Source organism: Heterodontus francisci, chromosome 1 (genome assembly GCF_036365525.1).
Source record: "Heterodontus francisci isolate sHetFra1 chromosome 1, sHetFra1.hap1, whole genome shotgun sequence".
NCBI lineage: Eukaryota > Metazoa > Chordata > Chondrichthyes > Heterodontiformes > Heterodontidae > Heterodontus > Heterodontus francisci.
In genome coordinates, this window is record NC_090371.1 from 121,172,417 (window position 1) to 121,199,481 (window position 27,065).

The window sequence follows — 27,065 nt, forward strand, 5'->3', positions numbered from 1 at the left end:
ATTCAAGAGAGGGAGAGAGAAAACAGGGAACGACAGGCCAGTTAGCCTGACATCAGCAGTTGGAAAAGTGCTGGAATCCATTATTACAAAATTCTTAACAATGCACTTCGAAAAGCACAGTATGATCAAAGTCAAAATGGTTTCATGAAAGGGAAATCCTGTTTGACAAATTGAGGATGTAACTAGTAGGGTAGATAAAGGGAAACCAGTAGATGTAGCGTTCTTGGATTTCCAAAAGGCATTCAATAAGGCATCACACAAAAGGTTAATATGCAAGATAAGGGCTTGTGGAACTGGGGGTAATATATTAAAGGTTTGGTTAATGGACAGGAAGCAATGAGTAGGGATAAACGGGACATTTTCAAGATGGCAGTTTGTAACTAGTGGAGTGCCACAAGGATCAGTGCTGGGGCCTCAGCTATTTACAATCTATATTCATGACTTAGACGAGGAGACAGGGAGCAATGTACCTAAATTTGCTGAAGATACAAAGCTAGGTATGAACGTAAGCTGTGAAGACGACATAAAAAGGTTGCAAAGAGATACAGTCAGGTTAAGTGAGTGGGCAACAAGGTGGCAGATGGAGTATAATGTAGGGAAGTATGAGGTTATTTAGTTTAGTAGTAAAAACAGAAAAGCAGAATATTTTTTAAAAGACGTGAAACTTGTAAATAAGAACAAAGAACAGTACAGCACAGGAACAGGCCATTCGGCCCTCCAAGCCTGCGCCGATCTTGATGCCTGCCTAAACTAAAACCTTCTGCACTTCCGGGCTCCGTATCCCTCTATTCCCCTCCTATTCATGTATTTGTCAAGATGCCTCTTAAACGCCGCTATCGTACCTGCTTCCACCACCTCCCCTGGCAGCAAGTTCCAGGCACTCACCACCCTCTGTGTAAAGAACTTGCCTCGCACATCCCCTCTAAACTTTGCTCCTCGCACCTTAAACCTATGTCCCCTATTAACTGACTCTTCCCCCCTGGGAAAAAGCTTCTGACTATCCACTCTGTCCATGCCGCTCATAACTTTGTAAACCTCTATCATGTCGCCCCTCCACCTCCGTCGTTCCAGTGAAAACAATCAGAGTTTATCCAACCTCTCCTCATAGCTAATGCCCTCCAGACCAGGCAACATCCTGGTAAACCTCTTCTGTACTCTCTCCAAAGCCTCCACGTCCCTCTGGTTGTGTGGCGACCAGAATTGCACGCAATATTCTAAGTGTTGATGTTCAGAGGTATTTGAGTGTACTTGTCCAAGGAGCACAGAAAGTTAGCATGCAAATACAACAAGCAATTAGGAAGGTAAAAGGCATGTTGGCCTTTATTGCAAGGGGATTAGGGTACAAGAATAATGAAGCATTGCTACAATTGTACAGGGCTTTGGTGAGACTACACCTGGAGTAGGGCGTACAGTTTTGGTCTTCCTATTGAAGGAAGGATATACTTGCATTGGAGGCAGCATAGTGAAGATTCATTGGATTGATTCCTGGAATGAGAGGGTTGTCCCATGATGAGAGGCCGAGTAAATTGGGTCTATACTCTCTGGAGTTTAGAGAGGTGATCTCAGTGAAACATACAGATTCTGAAGGGACTTGACCGGGTAGACCCTGAGAGGTTGATTCCCCTGGCTTGGCAACCTAGAACATGGGAGCACAGTCTTAGGATAAGAGGTCAATCATTTAGGACTAAGATGGGGAGAAGTTTCTTCATTCAACAGCTAGTGAATCTTTAGAATTCTGTACCCCAGAAAGTTCTGGACATTCCATCGTTGAATACATTTAAGGCTGAGATAAACAGATTTTTGGTCTGTTACGCCGATGTGGTTTGTTGCATGATAATTTTCTTTAATACACAAACTGGAGATCTGAATTTATATTTTTCTTAAAAGACATTTTTAAAAAGACCAGCTAAAAGGATGGTTTTGCTGGCAGCTTAAGATGGCTATCTAATTTGCAACACTGCATCCTTCACTGCAATGCTTGTGAGGAGGGAGATGAAATGTCTGCTCAGTCCCCAGCAAGAACTAAGACCCAGGCAGTTTAAAGGAACTACCTGCTCTTCTCAGCAAGAGAGAAACACTGCTAACTGCTATGCTGGAATAACTGAGTGACTGTTATGTGACAAGCCCCTCCCCATCTGTGGCTTGAAGCTTGCATCTTTCTGCAGCAGAAAGAGGAGAAGCAACTGGACTCTGACACATGCAAGATAGTTTTTTTTTTGGGGGGTGCGGGTTCCTCTCTCTCCATTCCAGCTTGAAAGCTTTCATATCCTGCTTGTTGACTCCTTTGCAAATTCCGGCTAGAATCAGAAACCCCACTGGAGGAAATCATCTGCATCACAGTCTCCAAAGAGACCAACCGAACCATTCATCTACCTCTTTAAACGAAAAGCTTCAGGGCCACCAAATTCAGCTAGAAGCCAGCCGAATCACCAAACGCCATAGACTGTATACCCCTTTTTTCCATGGACTCTAACTCAACCAATCTACCTTTCCCCACTCTATAACCAATTTGCCTGTGTAAACCTCTAGTGTGTGTGTGCACATGTGTGTGTGAGAGAGAAAGTGAAAGTTGGCGTGTTGTTTATTGTTATTAGTTCGGTTTAGGTACTATAAAGTTAACCTCTTTCTTTGTAAAATTCAAGAAAACCTGTCCAATTGGTTCTCGTTATGATCATAGCAAGTAAGCAATCAAACACCTACTGAATTGGCCAGTACATACACTTTAAGAATTAAACCTGTTGTGGTAAAACAAGGAGGATAAAGAGAGATGCCCTTCCTTACTTGACCGTAAATGGTCTCTCAGGGAATCAAGGGATATGGGGAGCAGGCAGGAATCACATAAAGCGGAGTTGAGGCTGAAGATCAGCCATGATTGTATTGAGTGGCAGAGCAGGGCCTAGGAGCCATATGGTTGACTGCTGCTCCTATTTCTTATGTTCTTATGAAGCGTTGGCTGTCACAGTTCGTGAATTTTCAGCAGTGGTGATTGTGTCTGATGAAGATAGGGTGCTTTTACAAAGCTTAAATTCTAATTACTTCCATTTTTATTTTCATAAAGCATTAGTGCAAGTGACACATAAATTAAAATATTTTCAATTTGTAACCTGGTTGGTCATTACCATTGTTAAATTTCAACATGCCAGCTCATGGTTGTGACACGTGTTGGATATTATTTTGATCAATTAATGATGAACAGAAGTGAAGGCACATTTGCAGATATTCAGATCCAGTTTGAACTTCTTTCCCAAAGTGTAAACAAAGTTGTGAAATAAGTTGCCATCAGAACCATTGAATTGGCTCAAAAGACAGTTATGCATGCTTTCTAGAGATAGAAATCCTTGAGAGAAGTTATGAGAATTCAGGTAGGTAGGGTTGAACTCTGAAAAGTGGCTGGCTTATTGAGGTAAATGGCCTTTGTAAGTTCCTAAAAAATTCTGATGTTCTTAATAATCCAGTGTATTCAGTACTTTACATGGACATTTAAAAGAAGAAAAGCAGCATTTTCCTCTATAAATGTAGTGCAAGTAACACTGTGAAGATGCAGTGAGATATGATTAAAAAGGTACTTTAAATTTACATATTTTAATATAAATTTTACATTATGAAATTTATATTGTCATGTCAATCTGTGAAAAGGAAGTTTTATGAGGAACCCAGGTCTGCCACAGCAGAAACCTCCATCCCCAGAGTTCCTGGTACATCTTCCAAATCAGGACATAAATTCCAAATATAATGACTGTAAGCTATTTTGTTAAATAACGAAGTCAGTCTATATCCTCCTTCCCCAACCCCTCTTGCCAGTGTCAGCTGTGAAGTTTAGTTTCATGACCATGATAAAATCACCCCAATGTGTTGGAAGAATCAGTTTCAGAGCTGACAACACACTGCTTTGAAGAACCAAGACCATCAGTTAAGTAATCCACTTCAGATAGTGTTTTTTTTATTGTCTTTATGCATGAGGTTTTAAAAAACAGTTAAAACTGAGGCTGCTAGATCCAGGATCAGAATTATAATCCAATCCATCCAATTACTGCCCCATCAGCATACTCTCAAACATCAGCAAAGTGATGGAAGGGGTCATCGATAGTGCTATCGAGTGGTAATTACTCACCAATAACCTGCTCAGTGATGCTAAGTATGCATTCCACCAGGACCACTCGGCTCCAGACCTTATTAAAGCCTTGGACCAAACATGGACAAAAGAGCTGAATTCCAGAGGTGAGGTGAGAATGACTGCCCTTGATATCAAGGCAGCATTTGATCGAGTGTGGCATCAAAGAACACTACTAAAATTGAAGTGAATCGGAATCGGGGGGGAAACTCTCCAGTGGCTGGCGTCATACCTAGCACAAAGGAAGATGGCTGTGGTCACTGGAGGCCGATCATCTCAGTCCGAGGATATTATGGTATGAGTTCCTCAGATTCGTGTCCTCGGCCCAGCCATCTTCAGCTGCTTCATCAATGACCTTCCCTCCTTCATAAAGTAAGATGTAGGATGTTTGTTGATGACTGCACAGTGTTCAGTTTCATTTAGAACTCCTCAGGTACTGAAGCAGTGCATGCCTGCATGCAGCAAGACCTGAAAAACATTCAGGCTCGGGCTGACAAGTGGCAAGTAACATTTACACAACACAAGTGCCAGGCAAAGACGACTTCCAACAAGACAGAGTCTAAACACTGCCCCTTGACATTCAACTGCATTACCATCGTTGCAGACCCCAGCATCAACATCCTGGGGGCGCCACCATTGACCAGAAAATTAACTGGACCAACCACATAAATACTGAGGCAACAAGAGCTGGTCAGAGGTATTCTGCAGCGAGTGACTCACCTCCTGACAACCCAAAGCCTTTCCACCATCTACAAGGCACAAGTCAGGAGTGGCCTGGATGAGTGCAGCACCAACAACACTCAAAAAGCAACACCATCCAAAACAAAGCATCCTGCTTGATTGGCACCCATCCACCACCTTCAACATTCACTCCCTCCACCACCAGTGCACCGTGGCTGCAGTGTGTACCATCTACAAGTGCAGAAGGTTTTAGTTTAAGCAGGCATCTCTGAGCTCATTTTGTCCATGAGCCCCACCACCTGTTCCCTCAACCCTATCCCACTAAACTGCTGATCACCCAACTTCCCCTCCTGGTCCTCATGTTAGCAGATATTGTAAATGATTCTCTTTCTTCAGGTGTTGGCCTTCTCTCCTTTAAATCTACCATCTCCTCAAAATCCCTTCTCTTAAAAAACCTACCCATGACCCCATCGCCCTTGCAAACTACTGTCCTATCTCCAACCTCCCTTTCCTTTCCAAAGTCCTTAAATATGTTGTCACCTTCCAAATCCATTCCCATCTTTCCCAGAATTCCATGTTTGAATCCCTCCAATCAGATTTACACCTGCGCCACAAGACTGAAGCAGCTCTTACTAAAGTTACAAATTACATCCTGTGTGACTGTGACAAAGGTAAATTTTCCCTCTTCGTCCTTCTCAATCTGCCTGCAGTCTTTGACAAGGTTGACCACACCATTTTGCTCCAACGCCTCTCCACTGTTGTCCAGCTGGGTGGGACTGCTTTCCCCGGCTTCATTCTTATCTATCTAATGGTAGCCAATAAATCACTTGCAATGGCTTCTCTTCCTACTCCTGCGCCATTACATCTGTTTCCCTCAAGGATCTATCCTTGACCCCCTTTTTCTCGTCTACGTGCTGCCCCTCGGCGACATCATCTGAAAGCACAGCATTAGTTTTCACATGTAGGCTGGCGGCACTTAGCTCTACCTCACCACCACTTCTACCGCCTCCTCCACTGTTGCTAATGTTTAGAAAGCCTAGAGCAGTATAGAAAGTGTAGTGATGAAGGAAAAAAGGAAATTAGAAAAACAAAGAGAGGACATGAAAGAATATTGGCAGGTAAAATCAAGGAAAACCTATAGATATTTTATCAGTACATTAAGAGCAAGAGGATAAATAAGGAAAGGGTAGGACCTATCAGAGATGTACAGGAACTTATGCGCGGATTCAGAAGATGTGGGCAGGGTTCTTAATGAGTTTTTTGTCTCTGTCTTCACAAAGGAGAGGGTTGATGCAGACACATTGTAGTTAAAGAGGAGGAATGTGAAATATTAGATATGATAAAGAATATGAGAGAGGAAGTACTAGAGGGTCTGACATCCTTGAAAGTGGATAAATCGCCAGGGCCGGATGCATTGCATCCTAGGTTGTTAAAGGAAGCCGGGGAGGAAATAGCAGATGCGCTGAGGATCATCTTCAAATCCTCACTAGATACAGGAGAGGTACCAGACAATTGGAGGTCTGCGAACATTGTACCATTGTTTAAAATGGGTGTGAGGGATAGGCCAAATAATTATAGGCCGGTCAGTCTGACCTCAGTGGTGGGTAAATTGTTAGAATCTAGTCTGAGGGACAGGATAAACTGCCACTTAGAAAGGCATGGATTAATCAGGGATAGTCAGCATGGATTTGATAAGGGAAGGTCATGTCTTATTCACTTAATTGAGTGTTTTGAGGAAGTAACAATAAGGATTGATGAGGGTAGTACAGTGGATGTGGTCTACATTGTCTTTAGTAAGGCATTTGACAAGGTCCCGCATGGCAGACTGGTCAGTAAATTGAAAGCCCATGGGATACAGGGGAATGTGGCAGGTTGGATCCAGAATTGACTCACTGTCAGGAAACAAAGGGTAGTAGTCGACGGATGTTTTTGTGAAAGGCAAGCTGTTTCCAGTGGTGTTCCACGGGGCCCACTGTTGGGTCCCTTGCTGTTTGTGGTATATATTAATGATTTGGACTTAAATGTGGGAGGCATGATTGGGGAATTTGCTGATGACACAAAATTTGGCCATGTAGTTGATAGAGGATAGCCGTAGACTCCAGAAAGATATCAATGGTTTGGTTGAGTGGGCGGAAAAGTGGCAAATGGAATTCAATCCAGAAAAGTGTAAGGTAATGCATTTGGGGAGGGCAAATAAAGTGAATACGCAATGAACGGGAGGATATTGAGTGTGGTCGAAGAAGTGAGAGACCTTGGAGTGCATGCCCAAAGGTCCCTGAAGGTGGCAGGACAGATAGATAAGAGTGAAGAAGGCATATGGAATGCTTTCCTTTATTGGCTGAGGTATGAATTCAAAAGCTGGGTTGTAATGTTGGAAACGTATAAAACGCTGGTTAGGCCACAGCAGGAGTATTGCGGGAAGTTCTGGTCACCACATTACAGAAATTACATAATTGCCTGGAAAGGGTACAGAAGAGATTTACAAGAATGTTTCCAGGGCTCGAAAGTTGCAGCTATGAGGAAAGATTGGATAGGCTAGGGTTGTTTTCCTTAGAACGCAGGAGGCTGAGGGTGACTTAATAGAGGTGTACAAAATTATGAGGGGCCTAGATAGAGTAGACAGGAAGGATCTATTTCCCCGAGCGGAGAGGTCAATTAACAGGGGACACAGATTTAAGGTGACTGGTAGAAGGATTAGAAGGGACATGAGGAAAATCTTTTTCACCCAGAGGGTGGTGGGTGTCTGGAATTCACTGCCAGCAATGGTGGTGGAGGCAGAAATCCTCAATTCTTTTAAAAAGTACCTGGACGTAACCGGCAAGGCTATGGACCAGGTGCTGGAAGGTGGAATTAGATTGGGCGGCTGTTTTTATTTCGTGGCCGGCACGGACACGATAGGCTGAATGGCCTCCTTCTGTGCCGTAATTTTTCTTTGGTTCTATGAAAGGACTTGAGGGAGCAGAATTCTTGGGGTGCATTGAGGGAACCTTTTTGCCCAGTGTGTGGCAAGACCAACATGAGGGCGCAATTTTAGACTTAGTTTTAGGAAATGAAGATGGGCAGGTGGAAGGAGTGGCAGTGGGAGAGCATTCTGGTGTTAGTGATCATTATTCAGTCAGTTTTAACATAATTATGGAAAAGGACAGAGATAGAACATGAGTTAGAGTTCTCAATTGGGGCAAGGCTAATTTTACCAAACTGAGGAGTGATTTAGCGAAAGTGGACTGGAAGCAGCTACTTGAAGGTAAATCAGTGTCAGAGCAGTGGGAGGCATTCAAAGGGGAGATTCAAGGGGTTCAGAGTAAACATGTTCTCACAAAGAAAAAGGGTGAGACAGCCAAATCTACAGCCCCATTGATGTCAAGGAGCCTACAGGGTAACATAAGGTAGAAAAAGAAAGCTTATGTCCGACACTGAGAACTCAATACTACAGAAAGCCGAGAGGATTATAGAAAGTGGAGGGGTGAAATTAAAGAGGAAATTAGGAAAGCAAAGTGAAGGCATGAAAGAATATTGGCAAGCAAAATCAAGGTGAACCCAAAGATGTTTTATCAATAAATTAAGAGTAAGAGGATAACTAAGGAGAGAGTAGGGTCCATTAAAGACCAAAAAGGTAACCTATGTTTAGGGGTGGAAGATATTGGTATGGTTCTCAATGAATACTTTGCTTCTGTCTTCACAAAAGAGGGGAATGATGCAGATATCGTAGTTCGGGAGGAAGAGTGTGAAGTATTGGATGTGATAAGCATAGGGAAAGAAGAGGTATTAATGGGACTGGCATCCTTGTAAGTTGATAAATCACCAGGGCCGGAAGAAATGTACCCCAGGCTGTTAAAAGAAGCAAGGGAGGAAACAGCAGAAAGTCTGACCATCATTTTCCAGTCCTCACTGAATACAGGTGTGGTGACGGAAAATTGGAGAACTGCTAACGTTGTACCTCTGTTTAAAAAGGGAGCGAAGGATAGACTGAAATTACAGGCCAGTCAGTCTAACTTCAGTAGTGGGCAAATTATTGGAATCTATTCTGAGAGACAAGATAAACTGTCACTTAGAAAGGTACAGGTTAATTAAGGATAGTCAGCATGGATTGGTTAAGGGAAGATCTTGTTTGACCAACTTGATCGAATTTTTTGAAGAAGTAACAAGGAAGATAGAGGAGGGTAGTTCCATTGATGTAGTCTACATGGAATTTAGCAAGACTTCTGACAAGGTCCCACATGGCAGATTGGTTATAAAAATAAAATCCCATGAGATTCAGGGAAATGCAACAAGGTTGCAAAATTGGCTCAGTGGCAGGAAACAAAGGGTAATTGTTGACGGCTGTTTTAGCGACTAAAGTGCTGTTTCCAGTGGTGTTCCGCAGGGCTCAGTATTGGGTCCCCTGCTTTTAGTGGTATATATTAACGATTTGGATGTAAATGTACGGGGCATGATCAAGAAGTCTGCAGGTGACACAAAATTAGTCGTGTGGTAGATAGCGAGGAAGATAGTTGCAGGCTGCAGGAAGATATTGATGGTCTGGTCAGATGGGCAGAAAGGTGGCAAATGGAATTCAACCTGGAGAAGTGTGAGGTGATGCATTTGGGGAGGTCAAACATGGCAAAGGAATACACGATTAAAGGGAAAATACTGAGAAGCGTAGAGGAAGTGAGGGACCTTGGAGTGAATGTCCACATATCCCTGAAGGTAGCAGGCCACGTCAATAAGGTGGCTAAGAAGGCACATGACATCCTTTCCTTTATTAGCTGAAGTATAGAATTCAAGAGTAGGGAGGTTATGCTGGAACTATACAAGTCATTGGTTAGGCCACAACTTGAGTACTGTGTGCAGTTCTTGTCACCTCATTACAGAAAGGATGTAATTGCATTAGAGAGGGTACAAAGGAGATTCATGAGGATGTTGCCAGGACTGGAAAAATGCAGCTATGAGGAAAGATTGGATAGGCTGGGGTTGTTCTCCTTGGAACAGAGAAGACTGATTGAAATGTACAAAATTATGAGGGACCTGGATGGAGTGGAGGTGAAGGGTCTATTCACCTTAGCAGGGGGTTCAGTGACGAGGGGGCATAGATTTAAAGTGATTGGTAGAAAAATTAGAGGGGAGATGAGGAAACACTTTTTCACACAAAGGGTGGTGGGGGTCTGGAACTCACTGCCTGAAAGGATAGTAGAGGCAGAAACCCTCAACTCATTCAAAAGGAATCTGGATATGCACCTTAAGTGCTGTAATCTGCAGTGCTACAGACCAAATGCTGGAAGCGGGATTAGAATAGGTGGATCATTTTTCGGCCAGCACAGACGCGAAGGGCCAAGTGGCCTCTTTCTGTGCCTTAAACTTTATATAATTCTATGATTTTCTATGATTTCTACAGATGCCAGTCTTCAACCCGTGTCCAGATGCAGCAAGACCTGGACAACATCCAGGCTTGGATTGATAAGTGGCAAGCAAATTTCGTGCCACACAAGTGCCATCTCAAACAAGAGAGAATCTAACCATCTCCTGTAGATGTGCATTGGCATTACCATCGCTGAATCTCCCACTATCAACATCCTGGGGGTTACCATTGGTCAGAAACTGAACTGGACTAGCCACATAAATACTGTGGCTACAAGAACAGGTCAAAGGCTAGGAATTCTGCAGCAAGTAATTCATCTCCCATCTCCCCAAAGCCTGTCCACCATCTACAAGGCACAAGTCAGGAGTGTGATGGAATACTCTCCACTTGCCTGGATGAGTGTAGCTCCAACAACACTCAGAAAGCTCAACAACATTCAGGACAAAGCAGCCTGCTTGATTGGCACCCTTTCCACCACCTTCACCACCGATGCAGAGTGACAGCTGCGTGTACCATCTACAAGATGCACTGTAGCAACGCACCAAGGCTTCTTAGACAGCACCTTCCAAACCTGTGACCTCTACCACCTAGCAGGACAAAGGCAGCAGATGCATGGAACACCACCACCTGCAAGATCCCCTCCAAGCCACGCAGCATCCTGAATTGGAACTGTATCGCTATTTCTTCATTTTCGCTGGGTCAAAGTCCTGGAACTCCCTTCCTAACAACGTTGTTGGTGTGCCTATACCCCAAGGACTGCAGCGGTTCAAGAAGGCAGCTCACCACCACCTTCTCGAGGGCAATTGGGAATGGGCAATAAATGCTGGCCTAGCTAGTGATGCCCACATCCCATGAACGAATAAAAAAAAACACATGACTCATGCACACCCTCCACCAGCGGAGATACACACACCTCGGTGGGTGCTGCAGTGGAGTGAGCTAGGTTGTCACATGCTGAGGTGCACACCACAAGTGAGCAGGAGCTGGCAACAGGCACAGCATTGGACTGTGCCTGTCAGATGGTGCAATGATCAGTTGGACCTTTACTACCCAGAAGAACAAGGGCAGCAGGTGCATGGTAACACCACCACTTACAAGTTGCCCTCCAAGTCACACACCATCCTGCCTTGGAAATATATTGTCGATCCTTCACTGTTGCTGGGTCAAAATCCTGGAACTCCCTCCCTAACAGCATTGTGGGTGTACTTAAACCACATGCACTACAACAGTTCAAGAAGGTGGCCCACCAGTGCCTTCTCAAGTGCAATTAGGAATGGGCAATAGATGCTGGCTTTGCCCCCAACACCCACATCCGATGAATGGATAAAAAAGATGCGTCATTCACGAAACAGAAAATTGTGGAGCAGCGTGTGCATCTGTCAGCATTTCCAGAGGCAATGGAGAGGCATTGGAAGAGTCCATCTCTTGTACGAGTACCGTGATGTCTCAGGCATATGTGCTATTATCCACCTCCATGGAAAGAGTGGCCAACAGCATGGAGTATCAGATCAAATACCTACACGCTCAGCCTGCCACTTTGTGTCCTCCAGCTCTTGGCTAGCAGGGGAAGTACAGGTGGGCCGGGAGAGGGAAGATGGAAAAAGGGCACATGGGACTCAAGGTGCTCCCACTTCTCATCCCTTGCTTACCCTCATTGTCTCAGACAAAACCCCACATGCTACCTCCTAATCCAATGACTGAGTATGCCACTGCCACAGGTGCAGCAATCTTTGATTTGCCTCTCACAGCCTCCAAAACCCAGAGGGTGTCCACAACAGGTAACACATCTGTCAGAGTAGGGAAATGAACAGCCTGCCTCGGGCTCTGCTGAAGCTACAGGGATTCCACCACATAGGAGTAACAGTAAGGAGATGAGAAAGGCATAACAGTCGCACAAGGGAATTTACTTATGTGTGTATAACAATAGTCATGGTATTTGTTTATGTTTCTTTCGATGAATCAAACACTTGAATTGAACTCCTCATTCTCCTGGCTTCTAGTAGGTCGTGAATATATCCCAAATTCCGCTTGGACAGTAGCCTTCAAGTGAAAGGCATGACCAGGTTGGATGATGAGGAAAGGGTGTGAATGTACGGTAGAATTTTTGACTTGGTATGATTAGTGTTGGTGGCACGGATGGGGGCCAACTTGGTTTATGATTGTACTGCCATATGGTCTCATGTACTCACAATAGCTGAACCGTGCCTATATGAGGTCATCGCAGGCCTCTCTGGCAGCCAGTTGAGCAGCTGCAGGTACCCTGGCCACATTTGGCTCCTTCTGCTCCTCTTCTCAGGATGCCAACTGGTCTGTGCCATCCTCTTCTTCAATGCGATGTTCTGCATGGCACACTAGACCATAATGATTCTGGGGATCCTTGAAGGGCATACTGAAGGCACCCCCAGATCTGTCCAGGTATCTGAATCGCACCTTCAGCGACCCAATGGCTTACTCCATGATCATCCTTGTGATCATGCAACTCCTGTTGTACCTTTCCTCTGCATCAGTGGTAGGGTTCCTCACAGAAATCATCAGCCAGGTCCTCAGACGAGAGCCCTTGTCTCCAAGGAGGCACCCGCTCATGCTGTGTGATGGTGTGAAGACCTGCGGGAGATGTAACTGTCACAATGAATGAATTATGGCAGCTTCCAGGATATCTTGGACATACACAATAAACTTCCTGTGGTCATGTACAAGTTGAACATTGAGGTATTGTAATCCCTTCCGATTGATATATATTCCAGGCTACCTGAGGGTGCCTTGATTGCCATGTGTGTAGTTTATGACTCCCTGTACCTGTGGGAATCCAGATACTGCAGCAAATGTCCTATGTATCTGACTGGCCTCATCAGTGTTGAAGTGTTCAAAAGTGGTAGCTTTGGCAACAAGGCATCAGACACCTGGGAGATGAAATTATAGGCAACAGATGGTGAGATCCTGGAGATGTCACCAGCAGATCCCTGAAAGGTGCCAGAGGTGAAGAAATTCAGGGCTGTGGTGATCTTGATGGCCACTGGCAGCGCGTGCCCACCTGGCCCTCTGGAAGGAAGTCTTGTTCCAGAAGGCTGCAGATATCAGCCGTGAAAGCCTAAGCCTTCTGAGACACTGTTGCTCAGTCATGTCGAAGAAGCTGACCCTCTGTTTGCATACCCTGTGCTGGGTGTATTGCCTACTTTGAGCTGGATCTCTGTGTCCATCCTCTGTCATGTGGAGCAGCATGTAGCTGCAGAGAAGGCAGCTGGAGTTGGTATTCTTGTTGCTCCTGATGGTGATGGTGTGGCTGCTGCTGTACTTCCACATTAGAGGTCCATGGCATAGCTGCATCAGCTTCGCCCATGCTGCAGTGAGGTTGACAGCAGTGAGGTTCAGACTGCGGTAAGTGAAGTCCATGGTGGGTGAAATGACTACAAAAAAGTTGGAAATCACCCATGAAGCAGTGAACTCAGAACTGCTATGCAATTTCACTATTTTTAAAGGCTTTCATTGAACATTTTAATAACTCTCCACTGTGCTCTCACCTTGTTGACCCTGGTGAGTTCCACCCAGTTCAGGAAACCCATGCATTAGCTTTTAAAGTCAGAATACTGGTTTAAATCCACAATTAACTGACCATTTAAATAACTTACCCAACAGCTCCACAAATTTTCCCGCTCGCCTCCAAATCTGCTCCAGTAAAAGCTGGAAGTGGATGGGATCATTTCAGGTTTCTGGCCTGACAGCATTTTTCGGGGATTTAACCCATATCCGAAGGTGCCCCCCTCACCACTCCTTCCCCATGACGACTAAAATTCTGCCCGCAGAGTTTGTGATGATAGTTGCCTTTCATAATTCATCTGTACAGCTTTTAATTAACTGAGTTCTATCAGAATAAGAAGCATGAAGGTGGTGGCCATCGAAACATATTATATTTGAATATCCAGATTGCAAAATGACTTTACAAACTATGTGCTGAGCTTGACATAATAACAGAAATGAAATAATGCCTCGTTCAAGTGGAATTCAGCAGGTTACATAATCACATCTATTTACACCTTCCCCTTTCAATTTTCTTCTTTATTGTTATTCTTAAAGCAGTGACTAATGCAAACATACAAGGCCTCATTTTCCACTCCATGTTAAGTTTAGGGTTGGCTGCCTAGTTTTTGCTGTAAAGCCAGTCAGAAGTGCAGTAAGCCAACTTCCCTCAAATGTTCACAGTCAGTTCATTTGAAAAAATTCATTAATACAAAGAGAGGCATATCATTAGCAAGTGGTACTGGCTAAAGGGGTTGCTTGAAGCACTTGAAATGCAAGATATTTTGCCCTTTCCACCCACCTGTTGCCTCATTGCCGCAAGATAATGAAGCAGCCTACCTTGGAAGTCATTACCATGATGGGAGAAAATATTTTGAAGGTAGCTGTGAACTTTTTTTGTGCAAAGCACGAGCTTTTGAACTATATAACTGCTGTAACATCGACAGGAAAACTAATGAAGCCAACTACGATAAGCGACATGAATATAAAAACACAATCGCGCAAACATGCTATAAACTGATTGTTGCTGCTTTCACCAGAACCCATCCCAGCCTCCAGCTACAGTAATACCAGAGCTCCCCAACAGAAGATATACTGCTGTTACTAGAAAATTGTTGCACATTCTCTTCACGGAAGTAACAGTAACGTGGATAAAGGGGAAGCTGCAGATGTGGCATACTGAGATTTCCAAAAGGAATTTGATAAGGTGCCACATCAAAGGTTACTACACAAAATAAGAGCTCAAGGTGTAGGGGGTAACATATTAGCATGGATAGAAGATTGGCAAGCTAACAAGAAGTAGAGAGTAGGGATAAATGAAGCATTTTGGGTAGGCAAGCTGTCACTAGTGGATTGCCACAGGGATCAGTGCTGGGGCCTCAACTATTTACAATCTACATCAATGATTTGGATGAAGGGACCGAATGTATGGTTGTTAAATTTGCTGATGACACACAGATAGGTGGGAGAGTAAGTTGTGTAGAGGAAAAAAATTAGTCTGCAAAGTGATATAGATAGGTTGAGTGGGCAAAAATTTGGCAGATAGAGTATAATGTGGGAAAATGTGAACTTGTCCACTTTGGCAGGAAGAATATAAAAGCAGTATATTATTTAAATGGAGAGAGATTGCAGAACTCTGTGGTACAGAGGGATCTGGGTGTCCTGGTACATGAATCACAAAAAGTTAGTAGACAGGTACAGCAGCTGATTAGGAAGACAAATGGAATGTTGACGTTTATTGCAAGGGGAACAGAATATAAAAGTAGGAAAGATTTGCTACAGTTGTACAGGGCGTCGGTGAGACCACATCTGGAGTACTGTGTATGGTTCTGGTCTCCTTACTTAAGAAAGGATATAATTGCATCAGAAACAGTTCAGAGAAGGTTCGCTCGATTGATTCCTGGGATGAAGGGGTTATCTTATGTGGAAAGGTTGGGCATATAACCATTGAAGTTTAGAAGAATGAGAAGTGATCTTATTGAAACATATAAGATCCTATGGGGACTTCACAGGGTGGATGCTGAAAGGATGTTTCTCCTTGTGGGAGAGACTATAACTAGGGGACACAGTTTAAAAATAAGGGGTCTTCCATTTAAGATGGAGATGAGGAGAATTTTTTTCCTTCAGATGATTGTTAGTCTGTGGAATTCTCTTCCCCAGAGAGCAGTGGAGGCAAGGCCATTGAATATTTTTAAGGCAGAGTTCTTAGTTAACGTTTTAGGTCTGTGACCTTTCATCAGAACACCAGGAGTTCTGATGAAAGGTCACAGACCTGAAACGTTAACTCTGCTTCTTTCTCCACAGATGCTGCCAGACCTGCTGAGTACTTCCAGAACTTTTTGTTTTTATTTCAGATTTCCAGCATCTGCAGTATTTTGCTTTTATTATATAGATACTTGATTGACAAGGGAGTCAAAGGTTATAGCAGGTAGACAGGAAAGTAGAGTAGAGGCCATAATCAAATCAGCCATGATCTTATCGAATGGCGGAGCAGGCTCAAGGGGCTGAATGGCCCACTCCTGATCCTAATTCGTATGTTTGCAAGTATCTTCATGCAGTTTTCCTTGCGATTCACTACAGGTTGGTATAATATAGCAAAATTGAGATTTTATATGGGGCTGTGATGTGGATCTACTCCATAAAGCATATAAATTCTTTTATGTTGAAGTCCTGACTGTTTAGATCTAACCCGAAATGTAGTGCAATTTTTACATGTTTCATGCTCAGAATTTTTGCCAACATTAAATAATGCTTTAGCAATCAGCCAAAGATATCAATCTGAAATTTGATATACATATTAAAGGCTTGCTACCCGACCCGAACCTGATGATATGTGTCAGATTCAGGCTGGGTCGGGCTCCTCTGCCAGGTCCGGCTTTTGGGCTCGGGTCGGGCCAGACACACACGATAAGTGCTCTGCTGGTAAGTACCGAAATTTAAAAAAAAACTTACCTGAGCTGGGAGTCCGAGACAAAACTGAGTCTGCGCAGTGAGCGAGTGACGTCACTATGACGTCATCACGCATGCGCTGCAGCTTCCTGTAGGTTCCGAGTTGGAAGGTAAGTAAAGAGATGGTCGGGTTGGGCTCGGATCGGGTCAAGTTGGGCTTGGAGCAAAATCGCAGGGACTCGGGCCGGGTTGGGCTCGGGTCCACTGTGGTTCGGTTGGGTCCTTTTTCCCGACCTGAGTAGGCCTTTAATACATATTAACAAGTGATTCACTGACTAATAAACTTTTAAAATACACTGTTCATAATCTTTCTTTTTATGGTCTTTGTCAATCTACGAAGGAAACTGGCACCAGTGGGTCTCTGAATCCCAAAAACTTTGCTCTCAGAGTAGATGAAGTACATTTTAAAAATTATTATCGTCTGCACTTGACATAAAAGCTTATGTGCCTGGATTTAAAAAAAAAGCTAGAGCTGTTTGTTGACCATTGGAAATCCCTTGTTAAAGAGGACACTGGAAAGAAAACTGCAGTGCATTGCAGAATTCTGAGGTTAGACCAGAAGACAATGGTTCTGTAACATCCAGTGGTGTTATGTACATCATACCCATCCAGCAACATGAGACTGTGAGCAGTATGAGCATGAGTCAGACACAATCTGCCCATTCATAGAATGGACTCTCTCATCATCTCAACAGAAATCACTGAAAAGCCTTTAAAACCCTATGAACATTATTCATTCAATCTATCTATATTCGATTATGGTACTATTTTAGTTGCCAAATTTAATTGTGCTTCACGTTTTCCATTTAATTGGAATACTTCAGCTACACAGTATCAACTTGGTTCAGTGGTAACATGCTCACCTATGAGTCAGAAGGTTACAGGTTCAAACTCCACTCCTAAATTTGAGTGTATAATCTGGATGGGCACTCATGTAAATTACTGAGTGAGTACTATATTGCTGGAAGTGCAATCTTCTGGGTGAAACATTTAAAACAAGGCCCTATCAACCTGTTCAGATGAACTGGCTAGCATTCCTCCCTCAACCAAAACAGATAAAGTGGTCTGCATAAATCGGCTGTTACGTTTTCCTACACTAAAAAAGCAATTCTTTGGCTGTGAAGCACTTTGAGTTATCCTGCAGACATGAAAACCACCATATAAATGCAAGTCTTTTTTTTTTCACCTTACAATAATTTCCATCTGCACTGTAGCTTTAATAAAGAAAAGCATCTGTCATTCCGCAGAATATTGAAGGGACGAAACCCATTAGGAGAAGTTCAAATGTAAAGTTTTGGTGATTGACATTCACTAGTTCAATTTGTTGTCAAGTCGACAGATAATCCAGTACAGGATTGCTGAAAGGGTAATTCTTAATTTTACAGGTGAGATTATCAGGATCATAGGGAACAATTTACAATAAATGCTGTAGAACTGTTGTTTTGGCAGACTAAATGGTACTTTCAAGGATGAATGTTTCTTGTTCTCTCACTCAAGAAGGAATTGAGTCAAACATTTACAGAAGATGACTGGTAGATGCAAACAGAGGCATGAACATTTTTTTCCAATAAGAGTTCATTCCAAAGGGAAAGCTCAAGGGGTTGGCAGTGTGTGCAAATTTAGCCTTGGCAGGGTTGGCTATAAGTGGATTTACCAGTGGTTTCTATTCAAGATCTTAAGTATAATCCCATGTAATGGGGGCACCAAAGTATCAGCTTCCAGGCTGCATTCAATGGACTTTAAATACAGCAACAAGAGGTAACTGAGAAACAACACAGACATCAAGGAAATGCAACCATTTGCTACAACTGGAAAAGTATCACATGACTATAATACATTAGAATCAGACAGAATCATAATTAAACACCACTGCAACACAATTACTTATTTTCTAATAAAACATTCCTACTCTTATCTGAGTGATTTACAAACATTTAAACAAATACTCCCCAATGTTACAGACTTTGAAAGGACTGGCTGCAATGTGTGTACTAATCCCCAAAGGCATTCATAAAAAATCATATTGCCATATATTAAAATGATATTTTAAATCAGACATCCATACCCTAAAATAATTCAAAGACCCTATATAGTATACAGTACTAGATACAAACACATTTGAATCCAAATACTAAATAATTCAGAACCTCATGCAAAAATTACCAGCTCCTTGCTTACCTTTGCTCTAGCTAGTACTTCTCACTCTATGTTTTCTGACACGGTCAAGATTTCTCCATCACTGCCTGCAATCCTGTTGCCAAACCGGATCTCCTCCAGCACTGTCTGCTCTATACACTGCTGGCAGTCACCCTCTGCAACTGCCTATTTTGAAGGAATGAAGAAGTCTTTTGAACCTCCCAAACCTGGAAGATTGGTAAAGACTATTCTCTGATTGGCGGTAAAACATTTCTTCCTCAAGTAAGTCCACCAATGTTGGAGCAGTCTTTTCCAATTATCAAGCTAAGGAGGGTCAAAAACATATGTACACAATTGCCCCTTGGTCATATAAGAAACAACTTGGCTGAGCTTTGAAGGCTGGAAAATGGGGCTTGAGAGATAGTTGGACACCTTCAATGGAGGACAATTTAATTTATTTGCCTTTTAATTCATCTTCAAACCAAAAAGGTACTTCATGTACAATAAAAGCAATAAAGTCTTTTGCGAATGAGGTACTGAACACATTTTGTTAGAATTCAGAAGCAGGACTTTGCTTGACGTCAGTTTGATAAAAAATCAAGATATATATTTGCCATTTTGAAAATGACTCCCATTCGTTTTTAAAAAGAAACGTAACAAACATCAAAAGTTTGTGTGTTCAGATACGACCATCTCACCTGCCTCCGGAATTTTCTCATCCCACGATCTGATTTTTCCAGTTCATTCTTCAGCTCATCAACAGTAGACTGTAGATCCAGTATTCTGCAAAAAAATCACAAAAAGTCACAAGTAAAGTTCAAATAAGGATTATCTGTCTCTCTGAGAGGAACAAGTATATAATGGAGGAAGAACAAATTACGTTTTTAAAGAAAATCAGTTAATGAAAATTGGGTTTCCAGAACAAGGGGGCACAATATTAAAATTAGTGCTAGGCCATTTAGTGAAATTTCCACTCAAAGGGTAGTTGAAAGGTTTCCATTTTTTGTTAAAACTTGAGAATCTATATTTTTTTTTAAACTGAAAAGGATTTCATAGACATCTAGAGATTGTTGAACTTTGTCGGTGTTTTTTTTATATAAAAGGTCAACAAACAGTTGACCAGTAAACAAGTTTTTACTGGAAGGCACATGGCTTCAAGCAAACATAGCGAGGGGTTGTGTTTTGACTCAAGCTTTTGCTTATCGACAAGGCAGGATTTATGATTATCATAAGACTTGCCTGGAAAAAAGTTGGTTTCATTTTAAACTGTTAAAAGCCAGCTGTTTTTTGGACTAAAAGAGGCAGTTGGAATTTGCTTATTGACCTGCCAGGAGATCAGAAGAAAATGCAAACCACTGTCCCCGCTCTTTGAAGAATCCCTGCTCTTGAAAAGCAAACCCTGTATGAAGCTGTACTGCTGCCTCCTGTATTTTGAAGAAATCCTGAATGTTTGCAGAAAACTTGCATCTTTAAAAGACCTTTGCATCGAATGTGAGAGAACTGAAAGCTTTGTTGCTGCACACCTGATGGAATACCTAAGGCAGCCTTCTGTAACTGAATTTCTTTGAACGCTAACCCAAACAGACTGTTCATCAACGTCGCCTAGGAAGATTCAGAGTGGCAGCCACCTACTGAACTTTGGGACACCACACCAAAACAAAGGGCTTTCTTCTATATCTTCTCTGCAGTCTAATTTTTTTTATTCCTTCTATTTCTTAGTAACAGGTGCAAACAAAATTCTCCCCCCACCCTGCCAGTTAACCGGTTGTGTATGAGTGTGTGTGTGTGTGTGTGTGTGTGTGTGTGTGTGTGTGTGTGAGGGCTAGGGGAAAAAAAGAGGCTTTAATATCTCAATTCGCGTCTATATATTTACTTAATTATTGGTTAAGACTTGGTTTATAATAAATGGATAATTTCGTTGTTTAGTAAAGAAACCTGGTTGGTGTGCTTTATTCTGGGGACAAATAGAGTATCTAATTGATTGTTTTAAAGTCATAGAGTCTTACAGCACAGAAGGTTTTGGTAAGTGAGAACATTTATTTATATGTTGTGACCTGTGGAGAAGTGGGACTGAATTAACATTTCACTCCTCCTGCCTCAGTCGTAACAAATGTGGAATTCCCTCTCAAAAGGCTAGATGAATATTTTATTGGATAAGGCTATAAGGCATTATGGATCAAAGGCAGGCAAATGGAGTTGAGGTAGAGATCAGCTATGACCTACTTGAATGAAACAAGCTCAAGGAATCTAATGGCCGACTTTTCTTCCTACGCTGTACTAAAGTCAATACCTGGACCAATGAGTTAGAGTCACATTGTTTGCTGGACGATCATACTAAAGGCCTGCTACCCGACCTGAACACGGGTTGGGTTGCACTTCCGGGTCCGGTATTCAGGCTCAAGTCAGGTCAGACCGGATCGGACACGCTCTCTCACAACCTCAGGTAAGTGACTCTAATGTTAATTTACTTTTTGGACTTCAAAGGTGATTTTGTTAGTTATTTTAAGCTTGTGCAGGTAAGGAACGAGTGAAAAACAGAAGGTAAGTTAACTGATGATCAGGTCGGGTCGGGTCTCATTTGCAGACTGGAGCAGGCCTTTAGATCATACCACAAGTAACTGAAATCAAACCCTGAACTAATCATTTAAATGTTAGCAAATGGCTGTCCTGTCAGCTCTTCATTAACATTAGAATTTAAAATACATATGTTTGCATATTTACATGCTCAAATTATGATTTTTTTCCATTAAAATGTATAAAGCATCATGTATAACAGTAAAAAGAAAATAATTATAGCCAAATGTAACAAAAACAAAAGCATTTCAAATTTGCTGTGTTAATTCATCTGACATTAACTCAACTGCATTTTGTGAAGTAAAATATAGTTGAGACAAATGATAGCATCACATTCATTTTATTACCATCTCTCCCAAGGCACTTCCAATCCACTGTAACATCAGTTATGGTAATCAAGCTGCCAATCTACAGCACAAGATGGTGCCAATACATTCTCCTCTTTTCTGACAGTTAATCTTCTTGTTGTTCTTTTATGTGTGCCCATACACAGCCCCATCATCTCATCTTTTCCTTTCCATGCGGCCTCTTCCTATGCGGCATTCTTTCTATCACTTGCCAGTACCAATATTCAGTTATACAGCACTTGTGCTGCCCATTGCAATTTTTCAGCTGTGACATGATCTACTATTGCATGAAGGAAAATATATTTTTCACCGCCTGGTTTTGTATTTGCTCATTCAGCATGGGTTGTAATTATTAAAGACTGAGCACATTTAACAGTATAGAAGTCAAGTTCCCGTATAAGTTCTACTAAAAATGCTGATTCTTATTCAGTGTTTTTTTCCTGATAGAATAGCAATATGATATACAGATTGATTGAAAATTAACATATATGTGTTATAATAGAAATTACAGTTCTTTTAAAGGAATAAACTTCTAAGGTTTGCAAATTCTAACATATGAGTTTAAAATCTCAATTACATTTGAATCATGCACAGCACAAGTTGTCTTAAGCGCGAACAACAACACTGTAGTTTTATAAGCAAGATTTATGTTACCATTACAACATACAACTGCAAGATTGATTTTCAACACTAGTGGGGCTGAAAACAAAGATGACGATCCGGCTGAACGTGAAGCCCGACATGAGACTGAAGCTCTCCAATTTGAAACCAGATATCACCTCATTGGTGTCTCATCAAAAACAGTGGTATTCTTTCCATTAAGTCTGACGAGATTTTTTTGCGGTGGCAAGCGAAAACAGTACAGGCAGGACCAGCAGGTGGTCTGCGGGGTCTTTTGCCCTGCCTAAGTCGACCGTGGACGAAAAAGTTTGAGAACTACTGGGCTAGAGGATGAGGTGCTGATCAAGTAGATGTCTTTGCCCTGGATAGTGTTGAGCTTCTGAAGTGTTGCTGGAGTTGTACCCATCCAGTTAAATGGAGAATATTCCATCAAAATCCTGACTTGCACCTTTTAAACGGTGCAAAGGCTTTGGGGAGCCACTCACCACAGAATATACAGTGTCTGACCTGTTGTAATAACCAGTTCAGTTCCTGGTCAATGGTGACTACTGATGGTGATGGTGAGAGTCTCAGCGATGATCATATTATTGACTGGCAAGAGAGATGGTTAGGATCTCACTTATTGGAGATGGTCATTGCCTAGCACTTGGGTGGCACAAGTGTTACTTCTCAGTTATCAGCACAAGGACAGATGTTGCCCAGGTCTTGCTGAATGTGGGCATGGACTGCTTTATTATCTGAGGAACTGCCAATGGACACTGTGCAATCATCAGTAAACAGCTCCACAAATATTTGCTAGTTCCGAAGAAGGATCACTGATCCGAAACGTTAACTCTGCTTCTCTTTCCACAGATGCTGCCAGACCTGCTGAGTGGTTCCAGCATTTCTTGTTTTTATTTCAGATTTCCAGCATCCGCAGTATTTTGCTTTTATTAAAGCTCCACTTCTGATCTTCGCTGAGGGAAGGCCACTGATTTTGCAGCTGAAGATAGTTTGACCTAGGATACTGCTCTGAGGAACTCCTGTATCAATGTCCACAGGATGAGATAATTGGCATCCAACAACAACAACCATCCTCCTTTGTATCTGTTATGACTCTTGCCCAATGGAGAGTTTCTCCCAGACACCCATTCACTTCAGTTTTACAAGGGCTCCTCGGTGCCACACTCGGTCAAATGCTGCTTTGATATTAAAGGGCAGTCACTCTCAACTCATCTCTCGACTTCAGCTTGTGTCCATGTTTGTAACAATGTTATTATGAAGTCCGGAGCTAAGTGGCCCAAACTGAGTCTTCATGAGTAGGTTATTGGTGAGCAAGTGCCGCTTGATAGCACTGCTGATGACTCTTTTCATTATGTTGCTGATGATTGGTAGTAGGCTAGTAGTGCAGTAATTGGTCGGGTTCTCTCTGTCCTGCTTTTTGCGGACAGTGCCTGCTCAGGCAATTTTCCAGTCAGGTAAATGCCAGTGTTGTAGCTGTACTGAAATAGTTTGACTAGGTGCATGGCTAATTCTGGAGGATAGATTTCTGAACTACAGCCAGGATGTTGTCAATGTTCCTAGCCAGGCCTGTGTCCAGTGCACTCAGATGTTTCTTGCTGTCACGTGGAGTGAAATGTATTGGCTGAAGATTGACAGATAAGGATCATTGGCACTTCTAGCCAAAGATGGTTGGAAACCCATCAATATTTTCTTTTGCACTTATGTGCCGGACACCAGCATTCTTGTGGATCAATATGTTCATAGCAGGGAGACAGTGGTAACGTCACCAGACTAGTTATCCAGAGGCAAAAACAAGAAATGCTGGAATCACTCAGCAGGTCTGGCAGCATCTGTGGAAAGAGAAGCAGAGTTAACGTTTCGGGTCAGTGACCCTTCTTCGGAAGAAGAAGAAGTGACCCGAAGAAGGGTCACTGACCCGAAACGTTAACTCTGCTTCTCTTTCCACAGATGCTGTCAGACCTGCTGAGTGATTCCAGCATTTCTTGTTTTTGTTTCAGATTTCCAGCATCCGCAGTATTTTGCTTTTATTTTAGTAGTTATCCAGAGGCCTGGGCTAATGCCCTAGGATACAGTTCAAATCTGACCAGGGCAGCTGGTGAAATTTAAATTCAATTAAATTTTTTAAAAATCTGGAACTGAAAGCTAGTCTCAATAATGGTGCCACGAAACTATCATCGATTGTTGTAAAAACCCATCAGGTTTCCTTTAGGGAAAGAAATATGCCATCCTTACCTGGTTTGGCCTACATGAGACTCCAGATCCACAGCAATGTAGTTGGCTCTTAACTGCCCTCAGAAATGGTTCACTCAGTTCAAGGGCAATTAGGGATGGGCAACACATGCAGGCCTGCTAGCAATGCCAACATCACTGGAACAAATAAAAGAGCTTCCTTCTCCTGTTAGCTGCTTAATTGGCCATCACCATTATTAGAGAGAAAGCAAGTTGCGACTTTGTCACCTTATACATCAAGAGTGGAGCAAAAATATATCTCCCTGTGTAAAACGGGGCAGTGTTCATTCATCTACATAAAAGAAAATCTGTTGGTTTGAAGCCGGCATCTCACCTATATGAGAGTGTTCATCCAGTCTACCGTCGGTAGTGAAGGAAAAATTCAAATGGTTAATAAAGCATATAGCATCCGAGGCTTTATTAATAGGGGCATAGAGTACAAAAGCAAGGAAGTTATGTTAAACATGTATAAAACACTGGTTCGGTTGCAACTAGAGTATTGCCTTCAGTTCTGGGTGCCACACTTTAGGAAAGGTGTGAAGGCATTAGAGACAGCGCAGAAAAGATTCACAAGAACGGTTCCAGGGAGGAGGAACTTCAGTTATGTAGATAGCTTGGAGAAGTTGGGACTATTTTTATTAGAAAAGAGAAGGTTGAGAGGAGATTTAATAGAGGTGTTCAAAATCATGAGGGGTCTGGACAGAGTAGATAGGGAAAAACTGTTCCCATCGGTGGAAGGACGGAGAACAAGAGGGTGCAGATTTAAAGTAATTGGCAAAAGAAGCAATGGCGACATGAGGAAAAATTTTTTTATGCAGCGAGTGGTTAGGAACTGGAATGCACTCCCTGAGTGTGTGGTGGAGGCAGTTTCAATCAAGGCATTCAAGAGGGAATTGGATTGTTATCTGAAAAAGAAGAATATGCATGGGGAGAAGGTGGTAGGGGAGTGGCTCAGATAAATTGCTCCTTTGGAGAGCCAGCGCAGACAAGACAGACCAACTGACCTCCTTCTGTGCTGTAACAATTTGTTTTTGTTTTGTTTTGTTTTAGAGATACAGCACTGAAACAGGCCCTTCGGCCCACCGAGTCTGTGCCGACCATCAACCACCCATTTATACTAATCCTACACTAATTCCATATTCCTACCACATCCCCACCTGTCCCTATATTTCCCTACCACCTACCTATACTAGGAGCAATTTATAATGGCCAATTTACCTATCAACCTGCAAGTCTTTTGGCATGTGGGAGGAAACCGGAGCACCCGGAGGAAACCCACGCAGACACAGGTAGAACTTGCAAACTCCACACAGGCAGTACCCAGAATTGAACCCGGGTCGCTGGAGCTGTGAGGCTGCGGTGCTAACCACTGCGCCACTGTGCCACTGTGCCACCCGGCACAGTGTATCAATTCTGTGATACATTCCAGTAGCTGGTCTATGGAGCCTGAGTCATGCTATTGTTTAACTACATAATGATTAGAAAAAGAAGCATTGCAGATCAGAGTAGACGCAAGGTCAACCTACGGTAGTGACCAGATGTTGAACGTGAGAAAATCTATAAGCGCAGAAACCCCAAAACTATAACTTATCACTTGTGTTTCTGAAAGGAACCATTAATTTATATTGCTTTCAACAACTTGCAGGTCTTATTCTCCATCTACATCTATGTGGGTTCTATGTGCTCCAGTAACTAAAATCCTGCGGATCACTTGCCTGCAAGGCATTTTTGCAGATTCCATTCTGCTGAACTTAGTCTTTGTAAATGCAGAGTCCCTCATTTTGCAGTCTGAAGTGGGAAACTATCCACTTTACTCATCTTACCTAAGTTTTGATCCAAAAGAATTATCTTGGACAACCATACGCTCCATTTGAACCTACAATCTAATGTTCTATTTCACTATCTTAAGAATAAACTATTTTACTTGTCATTATTAAGTTCTATACTAATTCAATTGATCTAGCTTTACTGTTCAGTTATAAATTATAAATACCTATTATCGGCCACACTCAAGAGGTCCATAAAATAAGGATCTTCAGTATGAATTTGTGGTGCTGATGCAATTCCTGAAGGAGGGATTGGCTGATCAATTTGCATTCGTTGTCGGCGGAATGGGATGGTGCGCTTTCTACCACCTGCAAAAGGAAAAAATGTCATTTGTTTTGCAATAAATTTTAATATTTTAGATTTAATTTCAATGCCCAGTTCTCTTCATATTGCACTGTACATACGTTCCATATTTGACACGACACTAAGACTGGTTTGCCAGATCCCGTTCCTTTACTTTCAGGCACAGCTTTGAAATAACTTTGTGATTTAAACAAAATAAACTACCCCAACACTTTTTCACATCTCTACAGTTTGACAACATTTCGACCCCTGATCTCGGTAATCTTCCTCCTTGCAGGAGTATACAAAATTCTTGGTAACTGGGTTACACTGGTCTATTTGTTCTATGATGTAATTTTGTGACCTAACCTTCTGTGATGCAATATTATTTACTAAGCATTTACATGATGTTAGTGCTATTGTGATGGCATGACTGCAAGGTCATATTTTGTTGTCT

The 27,065-nt window shown here is 42.4% G+C and overlaps 1 protein-coding gene across 4 annotated transcripts in view; it reads right to left on the reverse strand.

The window, feature by feature from the left end:
* Positions 1-27,065, reverse strand: part of cep135 (centrosomal protein 135) — a 213,324-nt gene that overhangs the window by 144,661 nt on the left and 41,598 nt on the right. For all 4 annotated transcript variants that reach the window (XM_068035035.1, XM_068035028.1, XM_068035029.1 and 1 more), the window contains exons 5-6: positions 26,493-26,634; positions 19,424-19,508 (exon numbers count right to left, since the gene is read on the reverse strand). In XM_068035035.1, the coding sequence (XP_067891136.1) occupies positions 19,424-19,508; positions 26,493-26,634 (227 nt within the window). The remainder of the gene's footprint in view (positions 1-19,423; positions 19,509-26,492; positions 26,635-27,065) is intronic.